The following is an 18055-nucleotide window of genomic DNA, read 5'->3' as shown; positions in this document are numbered from 1 at the left end:
ACTCCTTGTTCTGTCATCAGCAACCACTGAGAACAGTCTAGATCCATCCTCTTTGGAACCCTCTTTCAGGTAGTTGAAAGCAGCTATCAAATCCCCCCTCATTCTTCTCTTCTGCAGACTAAAGAATCCCATCTATGCACAGGATGGGATGTCATCAAGAGCGTCTTTTATTTCCCCTTCCTTGCTAGTTAGGAGGAGGCTCATATTGAGTCAATTCGCTGAAAGGCTGGTTAGATAGAAATTAAAAGTAACTTTAAAATTGTATCTGATTTTTTTAAATTTACATTTAAAAAAATTTAAGTCAGATTTGTATATACTTGTCACTAATTCTTTATTTCTCATTTTTCATGAAATCTGTTTACAGCTATACACTCCACAAGCATTAGCCTTACAGGCTAGCATTTAAGTCTTCTTATCCTATCTTTAAAAACGGAGATAGAAATTACCTTAGCAGATGGAATATCTAAAATATATATAAGAGATATTTGGGGAAGACTGCATGATAGTGCCGATCAAGAAAATCTTACTGTAGATGAACAGAGTAGGGAGTGATGCTCCACCACAGAGAACATTATTCTTGATTGAGTACTTTATATTTAAAAATTAGGCAATGAGAAATTCTATGTGACCTTTGATAGAATCAAAAGCTATTTTGAAGTCTACAATCAGATAAAATTTCAGAACAGATTGATTCAAACTGGGATTTACCCAAGCACATTATGCCTTCTCAGCTCTGTGTGTGTGAGACCTCAACTAAGGCCAAAATTAGAAAAGGAAGACAAGGTGACTCCACCAACATTTTCAGGAATTTCAAAGGGGATTAGATTAAGCAGAGATAACTGGCTCTTGTTGTTGTTGTTATTTTTAATAGTACTCACATAAAATAAAAATTAAAGGAGCTTGTATTTTCCCTCCAAGAGTTAACTACCCTATCACTTCTTTTTGGTCCACCAGTGGTTTTAACTTTTTTTTCCATTTACAGACCCCTCAAAATTTCAGACGGAGGTGCAAACCCTTTTTAAAATCTTAGATATAGTCTGCAGACCCCCAGGAATCCATGTACCACAGGTTGAAAACCACTGTTCTATACTGATTTAATTTTAGTTTTTCCCCAAACACAAACGATTCCTAAAATATTTCCATGGTCACTACTAAGATCTTGATTTCATAGACAACAAAAACAAGGTAATGGTGGTAAGCCCTTTGCTCACATTAGGTTTGTAGATGGTCACAAACTAGAAGAGATTTGGGGCCAGACTTTGCACTAACATGGAAAATAGATCATATTTCCCTGATGAAATCCAAAGCTGTTACACCAGTGTTCTGAGGTTGACCGAAATGCTGGGTAGCACTGTACATTTGGTTAACTCTGCAATTAGTTATCAAGCTAAACAAACAGTCTCATGGGGATGTAGACTATAAACACTGAAAATCTGCGAAAACTGTACTGGATTACTTCTGAAGAAGATACTGGCTCTGCTCTACTCAAGTCCAAGGTCACACCAAGCTCTAGGGAATTACCCCTACGCCCTACTACCAAAATGCAAGACGACGTCGTCGTCTAGGTTTATGGCTACTAAAGCCGCCCCGCAGCTTCCTGCAATTAAACCCCCCCAAGCCTGGGGAGAACATTTGCGGTTTCCGGCGATCTCGGCGCTGGAGAAGGGGCGGGGACTGGAGGGACGACTCCGGCCTGGGACGGGCTGGCTGTCGGCGCGGCCCGGGCGGAAGTGGGGTTCCCGCGGTCCGGGACCCGCTGCAGGAGGCCGCGGAGCTAGTTTGCGGGCCTGTTTCCTCGGCGTCGGGCGAAGCCCAATGGAACACGCAGGACTGGGAGCTCGGAGCACTCAGCACTAACCCCCGGGGGCTGCGCCCTGCTGGGCCGGCCCCGTGTGTGTGTGTGTCGTAGCAGGGTGGAGGTGCGCTGGGCCCCGCCCAGAGACAGGCGCTGAAGCTCGCTCGCTCGCGCCGTGCCGGGGCAGGGGCCGTCTCGGCAGCGGCTTCGCCCCTCTGAGGCGACGCTCCCCGCGCTGGGAATTCCTAGGCCAGCCCTGCAACCTCCTGGAAGGAGAAAAAAACCAATGCTCCTAGCCCCGCCCCCTTTCCCAACATGCAACGTGACTCAGGGGGAAATTCAGAGAGCAGAGGCGTTGCTAACCCCAGAATCCAATCACCACCTTCAATCTAGGCACCTTCTGGGCCGCATTGCAACGGGCTGCTGGATTGGACAGAAGTGTTTAACGTCATCGTGAGTCAGCGCCGTTCCTTTCTCTGCCCTGCCCTCTCCACATCATGCACCGCGGTTAGGGGCCAGTTTCCCAGCAAGCCTTGCGGCGTCGCCGGCGCATTCTTCTGCAGCAGCGCGCGTGTCACTGTCTCTCCTTTCGGCGCGCGGGGAAGATGGAGATGGGGTCGCTGGCTGTGTTTGGGGAGCGGATTTCCGGGGAGGCGATCCGCGGCCAGAACGGTAATGGCAGCCCGAGCGCGGAGCGGGGCCCTGGCCGCCTGCCTCAGCGGCCGCCGCCATGTGCTGCCTCGGCAGGGGGGCGGGGTGTCCTGTAGTAGAGGAACCCGGGCTCGGGGAGGGGCGAGGCCCCGGCTCTCAAGCCCGCTTGTGTCTGCGGGACGGGGCGCGGCCTCAGTCCCTGTGAACCCATCGTTACGTGCCTGAGCCCGTTGGGAGGGAGCGCGAGGCGCGGCCGGCCCCGCCCGCCCCGTGGCGCGCTCAGAGCTCGGCCCGGGGCGGTGGTTGCCGAGAAGCAGCTCGCGGCAGTCCACGGGCCCGTTACGTAGCGCCGCTTTCCCCGCGGCGGCCCCTGGGTGGTTGCGGCGCGGGGGCGCCCGCGTTCGCACCGAGCAGCCGGGCGCGGGGCCGCTCGTGTCTTGCTGCTGTTCCTAGCCCGCTTCCCTTTGGGGCGCTAGGCAAACCCGAGCTCGTTGTTACGTGAATGGCCCCGGCCGCCATTTTTGACACGCTTTCAGCAGGCGAGACTTGGGGCGAAGCGGCGGGTGATTTATCCCGCGTGGGTCCTGTCCTGGGATAGGACTGCGGCTCGCTATGGGGAAATGGCCAAGAAATCGGTAATCGTGTGCCGTGAATGTTTACACTGTCACTGTGGCGTCTGAAGTGCCTGTGAACAATAGTGACCGTCTTATCAAACCCCCCCTCTCCCTCGGCGGGCCTTTGCTTCCCGGTTGGGTGGAATTCATGAAAAGTGGCCCTTGTTACACTGGAGATTAAGGCTACGCATGGGTGAAACTTGATATTGGTACTCTTAAGTTTTTGCCCGCATGAGACCATTCTTGTGTGTGTTTCCTACAAAATATTGGTGTTTTTGAATATAGATTATGAATGACTTTCAAACATTAAAGCTTCCTGCATATGCAAATTAAGAGCATGAAGACTGAGTTTCTCATTCTCTGTAGCACAGATCCTGTTTTAATCTATCTGAGGATCAAAAATAGTTTTGAGACATTTTCTTAACTCCATCCGGTTATTGACAATTAAGAAGCAAATACCAGGATGTGGCCCTTAGTGCTAGTATAAAATCAAGATGCGTTAATTAAACAATGGGGTAGATAGACTAGTTTTGTGTGAAAATAATACATCTTGGTATAAAGCTTTGGTCTGAGGCCTTCAAAGGTTTTTTTGGGGGAGAGGGGTGTCTCACTACCATACCTTTGAGAATCTGGGCATTGGCTCCTTTGGGATAGAATCAAGCATGGTAAGTGACAAAGAGAGGCTTAGATGTAGCTAACTAGTACTTCACTAGCTCATCAGCCTGCCTTTGCCACAGCCGTAATTATCTCTTTGCAATGTTGGTGAGTCTGGAATTTGCAGAGTTACCTTTTAGTCCTCAAAAGGGTTTTTTGTGCCATCTGTCTCAGTGCTTCAGATAAGTTATTACAGGAGCCCTGCACAATGAGCAGAAACCAGCTGTTTTTGGAGTGGATGCTGTATGGGTAGAAACATCATGTGGAAAAGTGGTACATATCTTAGTAAAGTCTGTAGTTTCAGTAGTTTTTTCGCAGTGTCTTTAAATGGGATGAGGTACGTGGCTGCCTATTTAGCCTATGGCTAAGGAAGCCTCTGATATTAAGGGCAAATTTGGGAAATAGGTAAATGTTTTTTTTACGAAGGGCTGATCTCTGGAAAGAAAAAAATGAGCAAGTCTGGTACATTTAAAGCTTTAAAGGAAAGATCAGATTTAAACTGGACCCTTCCCATTTGACTACCACTCCTTCAATTTACAGATTGAGTAGGCTATGCTTATGGGATAGAGAAAACCCTGCCAAAGTCTGAAGGAGAAGATTGACGATATCTTTTTCCTATATGAAATGGCAGAACACAGAATGAAAAGATTCTGAATGACAAACCAAAGTGCATAATTTATTTCTTTAACTTAGAAAGTTTTTTACTATTTCAGTATCCAAAACAACATCCTTCAAGGCTGAATCCCCACTCTGTCACTCCGAGTGCAGAAAGTGGGGGCCCATAAGGATTCTAAAAATTAATACTTGCCAATCCAGGCTTGAATTAAACTCATAAGGTTACAGCTTCTCTCTGACCTTGGCGTGGTAAATGCTGCCATCACCCAAATGCAAAAAAACCACCCTTTTAACCCAGGAAGGAGCACTTGGGAATCCCTCCCTGTGGGGTACCCTCAAGCCCTTCCCCTCCCTGCTCCGGGGAAGAGCTGAGAAAGGAACAAAGGACACTAGCTGTGGCTACCAGCTAATCAAACAACATGCACAAACCTCTTAGGAGACCAGTAATCCAACCCTGTTCTTAAAAAAAGTAAATTTTATTAAAAACAAAAAGGACAAAATACATTTGGAACTTAGGCTTTTGCTAGATTTTAAGAGCAATTCTCAAAATTAAGCACCCAAAATAAAATAGCTTTCTTGGGGGTTCAGCTTAAATGTTACAAGCAAACAAAAGCATCTGGGGTTAGCACAGAGGAGATCCTCAAGCATGAAAAAATAAACAGAAATAAACCTGATCGCGTCTAACTAAACTTTCTGATCTACTTACACCTTTGGGTTGTTAAAAGTAGTTCTAGATTGGCCACCATACATAGATTCCAGTCATGACATCACTATTTCTTGGTATCCAAGATCCCGATCTTGCAATCAAGTATCGTCATGGACCCTTACACAACCACCCTTTTTCCCCATTTTCCTGGTCAGATTGGCAAATTTTTTGCAGGATTGGAGTCTAAATAAGGAGTCATTTTATTTCAGGTTGCTGAAATTGAGAATCTGCTGACACAAAAATATACTGCTCTTAAAATAGATATTTGCGAAGAAAGAATTATTGATTTTTATTTTGCTTGATTTATACAGTTATGGCTGCAGCTTCTATTGCTAACATTGTGAAGAGTTCTCTTGGTCCAGTTGGTTTGGATAAAATGTTAGTGGATGATATTGGTGTAAGTAAGCACGTCTTTCATTTGACTTTTAAGAAAAGGGCTTGCATAGTAACAAATTTACACTGTAAATTAGAGCTGGCACCTGTTCTGTTTCAGCTGAAGGCATGTCTGTTTTTGTAAAGTGTTTCCATCTAAAATGTGCACCATGGCTCTAATATACATTTGGTAGTTTGACCTCTCTTTCCATTTTGTCATTAGGGATGTAAAATATTAAACGGTAAGCATTAGTCTTACTGTTAACCCACCCTTAACCGTTAACCCCCAGCCCGTCTCCCTTTAATCAGGTAACTTGTTAAGCAGTATAATTGTAATTGTTTAAACAGTTAACTTTTTAAATATTTAAATCTCTATTTGTCTTTATTTTTTTGAAGACAGCCTTAATTGTAAACTATAGTTAACTGTTACTTCCTCCATGATGTGCTCCCTTATTTTATAACACAATTAACACTTGCTCATATGCAAGTACGTTTGAATTTCAATAAACGTTTTTTTCTCACATGGATACTTGTACTAACATTGTTTTGATTTATTCATTCTGTGTTCTATTCTAAACTTATTTTTGTGGCTGTTGACATGCATGTTGTTGTCTTTAAATTGTTTTACACTTATTAGAATTAGGTGCTGTTGTACATAATTTGCTTGGCTAATGTTTCTAATAAGATAGAATCACATCTCATTTTCAAATATTTAGACCAGGTGAGAATCTGATTTCTGTCTTTCTGCTGTGCTATCCTGAAAGCCAAAGTGAGATAGTATTATGTCATTGAGTGGTAACTGTGTAGTTGTTAAAAGGTCGTAATATTGCACATGATCCTAAACTGAGATTTGTAAGTAACTGTATTTAAAATGCTTTATTAAAAATAGACAAAGATATTCAAGCTACATTTAAGAAATCTTCCTTAGTTCTTATTTATACAACATGAAGAATTCTACCATCTGAAAGCTCATGCAAATTCTTGTGCACCAAGGTTCCCGTCCCGCAACACATGGTTCATTGGGATTAGTTGTGTGTAGTTACATGTGTATAGATATAGTATTGAAGAGTTGACTTAAAAAGACAAAGTAAACTCTTAAGGTAAATGGTCAATGTAAACAATGTTACACGAAGCATAATTCTTCCCCACTATTCTCATTAAAATGTCTTCTCATATTACAGTTTCATAAAGTTTAAAAATAAATTAGCATGAATATCAATCTTTTATTTGCTGTTTTTTGAAAACTAGGATGTGACCATTACTAATGATGGTGCAACCATTCTGAAGCTGCTGGAGGTAGAACATCCTGCTGCAAAAGTTCTGTGTGAGCTGGCAGAACTGCAAGACAAAGAAGTTGGAGATGGGACCACCTCAGTGGTATGTAGAAAGTTTTACAGGCAGACGTGTTGAAAGTCATTAACAAATGTAGCTTTTGGCATATCATTATAAATGCTGGCACTGTAGGGATTAAATCTGGACCATTTCATCGTGTGACGACAGATTTCAAATGCATCTGCCCAGTGCAAACTATGAAAATTGCTTTGAAACAGTTCCTGGAACCGGAGTAATGAGGGAGACCACTGTATAAAAACTAGCATCTCTATGCATGCTTGCATTCTGGAAGAGGGTTATTCTTTACTTAGTGCCTGCGATTTGAGAATGATCATTCCTTCCCTTCCTGAAGTTATATTTGAGAGTAGCTTGTGGGTTGAAGAAGTTCTTAATTCTCAACCCCTGAGAAAAAATTAAAACGTAGGTGGACTGATGGGTGGACTAGAATCAGCTGATTCCAGACAACTCATATCAGTAGAGCCCCAAAATCAGTTCAGAGTTAACTAGTGAAATGGAAAGTTAGAATTAGAATTGTTTTGCTCGTTAATTAATCTAAATGATGGGAAACTTTTCATATTTGTCACTTATTTGTTCGTTGGAGCAAGAGCTACTGCTTATATTAAGACTTGCCCATTTTCTCAGTGACTCTTTTTCCTCTTTTCAAACAGGTAATTATTGCTGCTGAACTTCTAAAAAATGCAGATGAATTGGTCAAGCAGAAAATTCATCCCACCTCTGTTATTGGTGGCTATCGTCTTGCTTGCAAGTAAGATGCAAATATTTCTGCTGAAATAGATTATTTTGCAACTCTTGTGTTTCATTACATCCAGTGCACACTTGTTTTACCTTAATCCTGTATTCATTATCGCCGACAATACAGGATATTTTTCTTGAGAAGACTTGTGGTGGTTTGTCAACTTGGTTCTAACTCTGCATTTAGTCTGCATGTCCCCACAGTAGGAAATGTTCCTTACAAGGAATAGAGAGAAATTGTTCTTGAAATGTTGGTTTTTATTCAACAGGGAGGCAGTTCGCTACATCAATGAAAATCTTATTATTAACACAGATGAACTTGGCCGGGAGTGTCTTATTAATTCAGCTAAAACATCAATGTCCTCCAAAATCATAGGAATGTATCCTTTGACTTGGTAATAATAAATTGGAATCTTAATTTTACAAAAATAAGGGATATTATTGTGGAGAGCTTGAGTATCCACTGTAAAGCCCATGGCAGCAGTTCTTAGTTCTTATCCTTTTTCATTCTAAACCCCTCTTTTAAGAGTTATAACTCCATTGTGAAAACTTGTTCTTGGTATCAACTTGGCATAAAAGGTGTATTCTGGTTTACTAAACCAAACCCTGCTCCTTTAAAGAACAATTGCAACAAGTTTTTAAATCTCACACTTACAAACCATTTTCCTCTTTTGGTATCACATTTTGTTTAAACCCTTAATCCTTAAACACAAGCTACAATTGACCACCCCCTTAGATGCTGAAATTGTAGCTGTTTTCTCTGACAGAAGCTGCCATACCCAGAGGCTTGAAGGAGCTGTTCTAATCTAAACAGCTGTCTTGATCCCCCTAATAGTTGTAGAAAACACAATGGTGTGCTGTGCCCCTTGCCTATATTTTTTCTTGTTTTTACCAATCTTTTATGTTTCTTTAAAAACAATACTCTGGTTAGTTTGCCTGTTCTTTTTTTAGTATAATGGCTAAAAAAATGCTCTTTCTGCCACTTACTACATAACCCTTTTCTCCTTCCTGGGGCTGCCCAGGTGTTTTGCCCCTGTGGAACCCACTCTGACTCAGTTCACATTCCACCCTAGCCAACATATAACTTATATTTTGCATTAGATGGAGGAAAAAAATTAAAAGCATCCAAGCAGACGATCAGCCACACTAATCCCAAGAGTGTCTCCATTATTCCGGGCAACATTCCTTCTTGCAATCTGTCTTCCCACTGTAGTTCAGTGATCGTTACTTGTTTATGGCATCCATTTGTTTCCTTTGAAAAACTGTTCACTAATTCAGGATTCTGATGTGACTGGGATAAAGTGGGCAAAAATAGGCTGTGTGTGTGCACGTACTTGTGTAAACAGTAGCAAAATGTTGTGATTGTGAAAACATGAAATAATTTGATATTTGGACAAAACATTTAAACTCTGTCCTAGTTCCTTCTATCTGTAAAATGAGATTAATAATTATTTTACCTCATAGGTGCTTCAAGGATTATTTTAAAGGCATGTTAATATAAAGCAGCCTATAAATGCTGTTTTTAGGATTAAAATGAATTTATATTATGCTAGTTGTCTCTGTTTAGCTCATTTTAGCCTTAACAGTATTTTAGTGATGGTGACTTCTTTGCCAACATGGTGGTGGATGCTGTGCTTGCAGTTAAATTCACAGATCAAAAGGGTCAAGCCAAATATCCAATCAGTTCCATTAACGTTTTGAAGGCACATGGCCGTAGCCAGAAAGAGAGTATTCTTGTAAACGGCTATGCACTGAACTGTGTGGTGGGCTCACAAGGTAAGCTCAGATTTTGTTTTATAAGCCTTCAGTGAGCAGAATGACTGAAGTTTGTTTATGAATATGCTCTTATGTGGATGTTTCTAGTGATGTGAAGAATTGGCTAATAAGCTATTGTTCGTTCAGAAAAATTAAAAACAACCCTTGAAACAACAAAGTAAATGAAAACATTCTTAAATAAAACCAAACCCTACACTAAGCAGGAGGTTTTTTGCCCCAAAAGTGAGAAGTCACAGACTCCGTGAAGTCCACAGGCTTTGCTGCTGTTGATGTTCTGAAAGGAACTCAGGTATTGCAGTGAGGCACCACTGTATAAAACCCAAAAAGAAAAATTATGGTGGTTGCTTTACTATGCTACATTGTACTTCAGTTGTGACATCATGTGGATGATGATTCCCATTTTACATGGTCTTACAATTACATGTTAAATATTTGTGTCATTGAAACACTGTCCTGGTTCCCCAGTTGAAGGTTGTGTTTTTCTGAAACTTTGTAAAATTACTCTAGCAATTTAAATCCAATAAATAATGTACTAGTTTCTAACTACCCATCTCTAGAAAAATAGCAGACGCATAGGTCCAAATTCTCCCTACAAACTCATGGGCAGCTATTAAGGACTTCAGTGAAACTTGCATTCATGTCTGAAGTCAATATTTGGCTTTGAAATCTTGTCTCAATAAGGGTTTTTTAAATGAGATCTACGATCATATAGATTTTTAATTGTTTAGTCTGTTCACTGTCACTTTCTTGCACTTGAATGATGGAAATAAGCCAGTCGCTTATCTGGTGCTTAATCAATGCCTGATAGATCTCAGGTTATCAGGTACGTACAATACTTATGTTTGGAATGTATACATCGCAGTAGACTGTTTAAAAACTTGCAGTTTAAGAGAGACTCAGGGAACTATTTCTATTGCCCATAAGGTTTTAAAAGCTTATTTTTGAAGTCTAAATTGTGCAGTCTTTGACAGGAATGTCTCGTTTATTACATCAGTTACTGTGCAGCACTCTGCAGGTGTCAAGAAACCACACCGGCAGGTAAAACTCATGAGGCTTCAGTTGTCAGTGTTAAAGGAACGTGCATTTAAATGACACAATCTGGAATGCAGCACAGGCTGCTGTTCATTTGGTAGTGGAGGGGAGGTTCATTGTATTGCTCAGCTTATCTAGCAAATAAGTGAGCAACAATAAATGTCACCCAAAGGAGTTCCATCCAGCCCTCCTTGGCCTGAGGATTGTTGACTGCAGTGCAAGGCCTCAAAGGTGGACAGTGTAAAAGCAAGGAAATAGATTACTGTATTTTGATATGTTCAGCTCTGTTAAAATCAACATGTTCTTATTATCCCTTACTGGGAATGTACTAGGTCCCTGCTAAATATATCCGAGTTCTCTGTAGATTTACATAGTGATTACACTGGATACCAAAGGGTCAGTTTCATTACCTGTGGTACTAATACATCTTGAACTTCTAGCTCACCAATGTCACAAACTGGCAAGCAAGGAGTCATGGAAAGGTGCTCCTCTGTGTCTTCGTATGAAGCGGTAAATTAAGAAAGCAGCTAAGGTTATGTCTGCATATTGAAGAATGTCTCACTACCTTTTCGTTGTTCTTGTCATAACATTTTTCCAAGTGTGTTTGTGAAAAGAGTTGCAGGAAAAAAAGTAGCCTTAGATGGGTAATTGTGTGTGTATTAGAAATCTAAAAAGTAAAATACACCACAACTATTTTTGCTTTATTAAGCATTTTTAATTAAAACTTACTTGTAACAACATTGAATAAAATACCATTTTTATATAGGTATGACCAAGAGGATAGTTAATGCAAAGATTGCGTGTCTTGACTTCAGTCTGCAGAAAACAAAAATGAAGCTTGGTGTTCAGGTGGTGATCACAGATCCGGAGAAACTGGACCAGATTAGACAGAGGTAGCACATTTTCAAACTAATTTTGGTATTTTTAATTATGTACTGGGTTTCTGGGTATTCTGAAGAGTGTAATAGACAACAAAATTAACTACAGAGGTAAGTAACACATCTTAATATAAAATACTGGTGGAAAACATTGATCATAACTATTGATTAAAATGTATTTGGATAATCTGTATTCAGTTGAACTGTATAATTATATTGAATTTAGGGCTGTCAAGCAATTAAAAAAATTAATCGTGATTAATCGCGCTGTTAAGCAATAGAATACCATTTATTTTAAATATTTTGGATGTTTACTACATTTTCAAATATATTAATTTCAATTACAACACAGAATACAAAGTGTACAGTGCTCACTTTGTATTTTTATTACAAATATTTGCACTGTAAAAAAACATATTTTTCAATTCACCTCATACAAGTACTGTAGTGCAATCTCTTTATCATGAATGTTGAACTTACAAATGTAGAATTGTGTACCAAAAAAACTATATTCAAAAACAAAACAATGTAAAACTTTAGAGCCTACAAGTCCACTCAGTCCTACTTCTTGGTCAGCCAATCTCTCGGACAAACAAGGTTGGTTACAATTTGCAGGAGATAATGCTGCCAGCTTCTTGTTTAGAATGTCACCTGAAAGTGAGAACAGGCATTTGCGTGGCACTGTTGTAGCTGGCATTGCAAGATATTTACGTGCCAGATGTGCTAAAGATTCATATGTCCCTTCAAGCTTCAATCACCATTCCAGAGGACATGCTTCCATGCTGATGATGGATTCTGCTTGATAATGATCCAAAGCAGTGCAGACTGATGCACGTTCATTTTCATCATCTGAGTCAGATGCCACTAGCAGAAGGTTGATTTTCTTCTTTGGTGGTTTGGGTTCTGTAGTTTCCGCATCAGAGTGTTGCTCTTCTAAGACTTCTGAAAGCATGCTCCACACCTCGTCCCTCTCAGATTTTGGAAGGCACTTCAGATTCTTAAACCTTGGGTTGAGTGCTGTAGCTATTTTTAGAAATCTCACATTGGTACCTTCTTGGCGTTTTGTCAAATCTCTGTGAAAAGTGTTCTTGAAACAAACATGTGCTGGGTCATCATCCAAGACTGCTATAACATGAGATATATGCAGAATGTCGGTAAAACAGAGGAGGAGACATACAATTCTCCCCCAAGGAGTACAGCCACAGATTTAATTGATGCATTTTTTTTAAATGAACATCATCAGCATGGAAGCATGTCCTGTGGAATGGTGGCCGAAGCATGGAAGGGGCATACGAATGTTTAGCATATCTGGCATGTAAATACCTTGCAACGCTGGCTACGAAAGTGCCATGTGAATGCCTGTTCTCACTTTCAGGTGACATTGTAAACAAGAAGCAGGCAGCAGTATCGCCCATCAATGTAAACAAACTTGTTTGTCTTAACAATTGGCAGAATAAGAAGTAGGACTGAGTGACTTGTAGGCTCTGAAATTTTACAGGTTTTTTGTTTTTGAGTGCAGTTATGTGACCAAAAAAATCTGCATTTGTAAGTTACTTTCACAATAAAGAGATTGCACTTCAGAACTTGTATGAGGTGAATTGAAAAATACTGTCTTTTGTTTATCTTTTTTACAGTGCATATATATGTAAACAAAAATAATATAAAGTGAGCACTGTGCACTCTGTATTCTGTGTTGTAATTGAAATCAATATTGAAAATATAGACAAACATCCAAAAATGTTTAATAAGTTTCAATTGGTATTCTATTGTTACAAGTGCGATTAATCCTGATTTATTTTTTGAGTTAATCGCGAGTTAACTGTGATTGACAGCCCTAATTGAATTATGAAGCAAAAAAGTTACGTTACTTAGAACCAAAGATTGGATTGATTTATATCAGCAAGCAGAAAACCTTGATTTAAATAATTGATTTACATTGTTTTATGTTTGTACTTTTTATTTTCCTAAAGAAAGATTTGATTCTTATTGGTTGGTGGCTATTAGAATATAGCCTGTACACTGTGTTTAGCAATTTTTGCTAACCAGGTGGGTACACTGAGTCTATGCCTAAGCAGTTATCTATCTTACACCTACATTAATTCAGATTCTTAATTTTTTAATTTTAATATATCAGAAAATGGTGCATGATGCATTTAAGACTTTATTTTTACTTGTAATTTGTGTCGGTGCATTTGGATGGAAACTGAAATTCAATTAAAATGCACAAACAGAATTGTAAAGTCTTTTATTCATAAAAAAAAGATCAAAACATGTTTTGAATTTAAAACTGATTTATTAAACAAAGGAAGTTAATGAATTGATTATTTCTGCCCACCAAGTCCGTTGGTATTTTAGAATGAGTAGATCTCATCCTCTTGAACACAGTTTTTATTCCTAGATTGTGAGAGGAAACAAGACTTCATGCTTTTTCAACTTCCAATCATTTTCTTAACCTTTTAATGTACTAGTTATTGAAAAAACTGAAATGAATAAAATATTCTCTCTGAGTCTATGGAAGGGGTTACTGCTGTCAAAAACTCATTCAGCACTTCAAACTCTAGTGTGTAGCCAGTGTTTTCCACGAGTTCAGTGGTTAGACTTTCTTTGAAACTTAGGCAGCAACATTCCTTAATACTTTTTATTTAATTTAAATTATAGTAAATGTAGGTCTTAACGTAGATTATTGTAATTTCAAATCTCATTTCAAATAGGCTTATTTTTAAAAAATAGAAATATTTTTTGTATTTAAATTTTTTTAATTTTTTTTATCCACCCTGACATATATTCATGTGATGGTTCCTTTTCTCCCTGGAGATCTTAGCTTTGCACTGTTGGTAATTATTCAGATGTTTGTGTATGGTTTAGCCATTCGGTTGATGATTTTTAATCCCACTTTTATAATTTTTGGTTATAAGTAAACACGTGCCCATTATCTTTTTTGCAGAGAGTCCGATATCACTAAAGAGAGGATTCAGAAGATTCTGGCCACAGGTGCCAACGTTGTTCTAACCACTGGTAGCATTGATGATATGTGTCTGAAATATTTTGTGGATGCTGGTGCTATGGCAGTACGCAGAGTTTTAAAAAAGGACCTTAAACGCATTGCTAAAGCAGCAGGAGGTATGTATATATTGTGATTTTGGTCGTAGTATACGTTTTTAGTTCTATATAGTGTTTCCAAAGCTGTTATGAAGCAGTAGTTGGTCAGTTCCCTGAGTATTATTGGGCTGATCCACATATAGAGTGATAAGGAAGTATGCTTGGAATAGAAAACATTCAGATGCTACAATGCCCTGACAGGGAGCACCTCACTAAGTAAAGAGGAGCCACTGAAAAATTGTGACTGCAGAAAATGTACAGTGAGGGGAGATGTTCACTGACACAGGGAAGGCTCTGTTATGCCAGGGCACACAACCAGACTATAGATTAACCAGACTTCCATAATCCCCATTTCTAGATAAAATAATCTCCAACTTCCTGTAGTAATTGAAATTTTTTTTAAATTCAGAGTCTATAGTATAAAATTATTCAATCCCAAAATGCTTTTTATAAAGATCATCTAAAAGAGATTTTGATAGTTCAAGTCTTCTTAGAACCGTGCAGAACAGTGTGTAATTTGTTTTTAGCAGCAATGTGAAAACTTCAATTAATACAGAATAGGTGCTGTAAAGATCAAGTAAAAATGAACCCAGAGAGACTAAGGGGGACTATAAAATACAGAAACGGATTTAAAAGTAAGGTAGGGCCTATAGGACTACTTAATCCAGCCAGCACTGCAGGGAAATAGAAATGTTCAATCTTGCATTTATGTTAAGGAATACTGATGAATACTACCATTCTGTTTGCCCTGTAAACCTAAAACCATTTGTTCTGTGAGTTTGATAAATAACAATGAGTTGGTGTTGTCCACACTGATTTCACAATTTTGTTTTTATTTTAAAGCAATCATTTGTTCCACTCTGGCTAATCTGGAAGGTGAAGAAAGCTTTGAGGCATCAATGCTGGGACAGGCAGAAGAGGTGGTGCAAGAGAGAATTTGTGATGATGAACTGATTTTAATAAAAAAGTAAGGACTTTTCTAGGGTTCTAGAGTTCATGATGCCTTGGAAACATGTTTTGCTAAATCTTTAGATAAACTTCCCATTTATTTACTGCTATGTAATCTCAATGCTATGAGCAGTTATACGCGTGGGATAGAGTATAGTAAGGCCATTGTAAATTTGTGATGAAACAACCAATGTTTCACCATTATTGCTAGGGCCAGACATCCTTCTCAATCATACCAGTTACAAGCTATAAGCCTGTCCTGTTGTTGTGTAGTTGACATAAAGAATGTCTTTGTTAAATAGCTTATCTATAACTATAGAAATTACTTTTCTAAACACTGATGTGTGAAAGTATAGAGAAAATCCAATCGGAACAGTGTAACTGTATGATGATCAGCTTCACTAGTGATTATAGTGACAGAGGTGTGGTTATGTCTTCTGTGACACTACCTAGATTTGAAAATGCTGTATACTGAAGTTTGATTAAAACTAGCTCTGTATAACCTTTTGGTGCTGATTTAAACCCATTTAATGGCAGGAATTCATATTAAATTGTCACGTGACTATCAAGAACAGCAATTCTTAACTCAGTGCATTTTTCCTTTTCTCTTTTATGATTTTGGTATGCCATGGTGATGATATGAATGCAAACTTGTTTGTGCCTTGATCTGCCTCATCATAAAACATGACGACACACTTAATCGGTTTCCCATGTTTTCTGGTGTGATCCCCTGGTTTCAGTTTCATGAGACTAAAAGACATTCTCCAAGATGTTGAGTTGATACCTCTAACCATATCACCTTCTGCAACTGCCTGACTACCTGTTGCTGTACTGATGGCAGTTACAGGCACTAAGTTTGTACGTTGAATAAAGAAATCCAGCAATGGTACTGAGGGGAATCTAGCAGAGGAATTGAGAGGCTGGAAAAAAACAAACGTGCTATCTAAAATCTCTAGTGGCAATAAATGTGTGTTTAAAATGGATACGTTTCCATTAATGGTAATTTTTATCTCACTCCCATTGTGTGGAAATGCCTTGCCTTTCTTGCTGAGGGGTAAAGAATTTTCTGATAGGGTGAGCAAATCAAAATGCATTAGCCAGCATAGAATATCTGGGATTGTCTGAGAGGGGTTAGTGTGAACTGAAGGGTTACCCACAGATGTCACAAGAGATAATATAACCCCTTTAGGAGTAAGATCCTACATTAAATGTTTGAGGAACCTAGCTGTAGCAATGAGATGGTAAAGTACCAAAGCTCTTTCTCCAGAGGAGTTTTTCCGATCGGCGTGAAGTTAACTGACTTTTCCTCATTTTTTTGGACAGTACCAAGGCTCGTACTTCTGCATCAATTATTTTACGAGGAGCCAATGACTTCATGTGTGATGAAATGGAGAGATCCTTACACGATGCTCTTTGTGTAGTTAAAAGAGTATTGGAGTCCAAGTCTGTGGTACCAGGTGGTGGTGCTGTAGAGGCAGCACTTTCAATATATCTTGAAAATTATGCAACCAGCATGGTAAGTGCAGTTCACAAAATAAGTGTTTCATTGCATAACACTAAAACTTCTTGCTGTGGTGGTTATAATGCAGAACTTGGCTTTTAAGTGCTTTGAGCTTTGTTCTGCCAGATCTTGGGAGCATCTGTTTTAATACACCAAAATATTAACTTCAGATTTAAAAACAATTAAGAAATAACCTTGAGCTGGGAACAGAACAGTTCTTCCTCTCCCTACATCTGTTTTCCCCTTGTATTGTTCATAATCAATATAGATTGTAAGTGTCTACCTGCCTGTGGCAGTCTAAAATTATGGCTACATTTTTCCTCTTGTATTGCATGAATTGGCTTGATGGGTTTCAAAGTAAATAACTCTTCCTCCCTCTCATTTAGGGATCACGTGAACAGCTTGCTATTGCAGAATTTGCACGGTCTCTCTTAATTATTCCAAATACCTTAGCAGTAAATGCTGCCCAGGATGCCACAGATCTTGTTGCAAAGCTGAGAGCATTTCACAATGAAGCTCAAGTGAACCCAGAACGCAAAAATCTGAAATGGCAAGTATCCATTAATAGAAGTGAAAGGGGGTTACATTTAAATGCAGGGCTGTCTTAGGAGTTTTGTAAATATTGACTGCTTGTGGAGAAGTTCTGTTACAAAATATAGTGTAAATTTACTTTTCTCTGCATTTCTGTTTTTCTCCTGTTGTGTACTTTAGCTGCTCCTCTTGATCATAATTTAGGAACTCTGAACTTCTCTGGGAAACTTTTTTTATTTTCCTTCAGATAAGCATACTGGTAATCCTCAGAAGTTTATGTTCTAACTTCAGCCAAATTATGTGTATTACCATAGTGCCTAGCACCTATGTGCTAGCCAACAAATTAGACTTGTCTAATCAATTTCTTGTTTGCAGGATTGGTCTTGATTTAATCAATGGGAAACCTCGTGATAACAAACAAGCTGGTGTGTTTGAGCCTACTGTAGTCAAAGTAAAGAGCTTGAAATTTGCAACAGAAGCTGCAATTACTATTCTACGAATTGATGATCTTATTAAGTTGCATCCTGAAAGCAAAGATGATAGAGGCGGGTGTTACGAAGATGCTGTTCGTTCTGGAGCACTTGAGAATTAGTCTGGCTTTTATTTATGTTACTGTTTAATTGTTCATCTTACACTTCTTCCCAGTATTGTACCTAGAGTGTATGTTAATAAAATGGGGATAGTTACAAGAGAACTTGCTGTCAAGTTTGTGTTCTTTATTCACCACAGTAAGTCCAGGGCTGAGAGGTAGAGTTTAGGGTGGTAAGTTCTGTTTCTCACATCCTCCTGGCTAACACT

The 18055-nt window shown here is 39.2% G+C and overlaps 1 protein-coding gene and 1 non-coding gene across 3 annotated transcripts; both read left to right on the top strand.

Annotated features, from left to right (window-relative positions):
• The first annotated feature begins 2290 nt into the window (after window positions 1-2290).
• On the top strand, window positions 2291-17951 carry TCP1 (t-complex 1). Of its 2 annotated transcripts, none has more exons than XM_077813288.1 (12): window positions 2291-2467; window positions 5347-5432; window positions 6656-6784; window positions 7408-7505; window positions 7762-7872; window positions 9087-9268; window positions 11067-11193; window positions 14123-14298; window positions 15121-15244; window positions 16549-16741; window positions 17113-17276; window positions 17633-17951. In XM_077813288.1, the coding sequence occupies exons 1-12, from the start codon at window positions 2401-2403 to the stop codon at window positions 17847-17849; spliced, it is 1674 nt and encodes a 557-aa protein (XP_077669414.1). In that variant the 5' UTR covers window positions 2291-2400; the 3' UTR covers window positions 17850-17951. The 2 variants fall into 2 exon arrangements, with proteins under 2 accessions (XP_077669414.1, XP_077669415.1); XM_077813289.1 differs by lacking the exon at window positions 2291-2467 and adding an exon at window positions 2772-3081.
• Window positions 4221-4356, top strand: LOC144263349 (small nucleolar RNA SNORA29). The gene has a single exon (XR_013345812.1). It is a non-coding gene; the product is annotated as a small nucleolar RNA SNORA29 (small nucleolar RNA).
• Window positions 17952-18055: the final 104 nt, after the last annotated feature.

This window comes from Eretmochelys imbricata, chromosome 3 (assembly GCF_965152235.1).
Source record: "Eretmochelys imbricata isolate rEreImb1 chromosome 3, rEreImb1.hap1, whole genome shotgun sequence".
In the NCBI taxonomy this organism is placed as follows: domain Eukaryota; kingdom Metazoa; phylum Chordata; order Testudines; family Cheloniidae; genus Eretmochelys; species Eretmochelys imbricata.
This window is presented reverse-complemented; position numbering and strand designations above follow the sequence as displayed.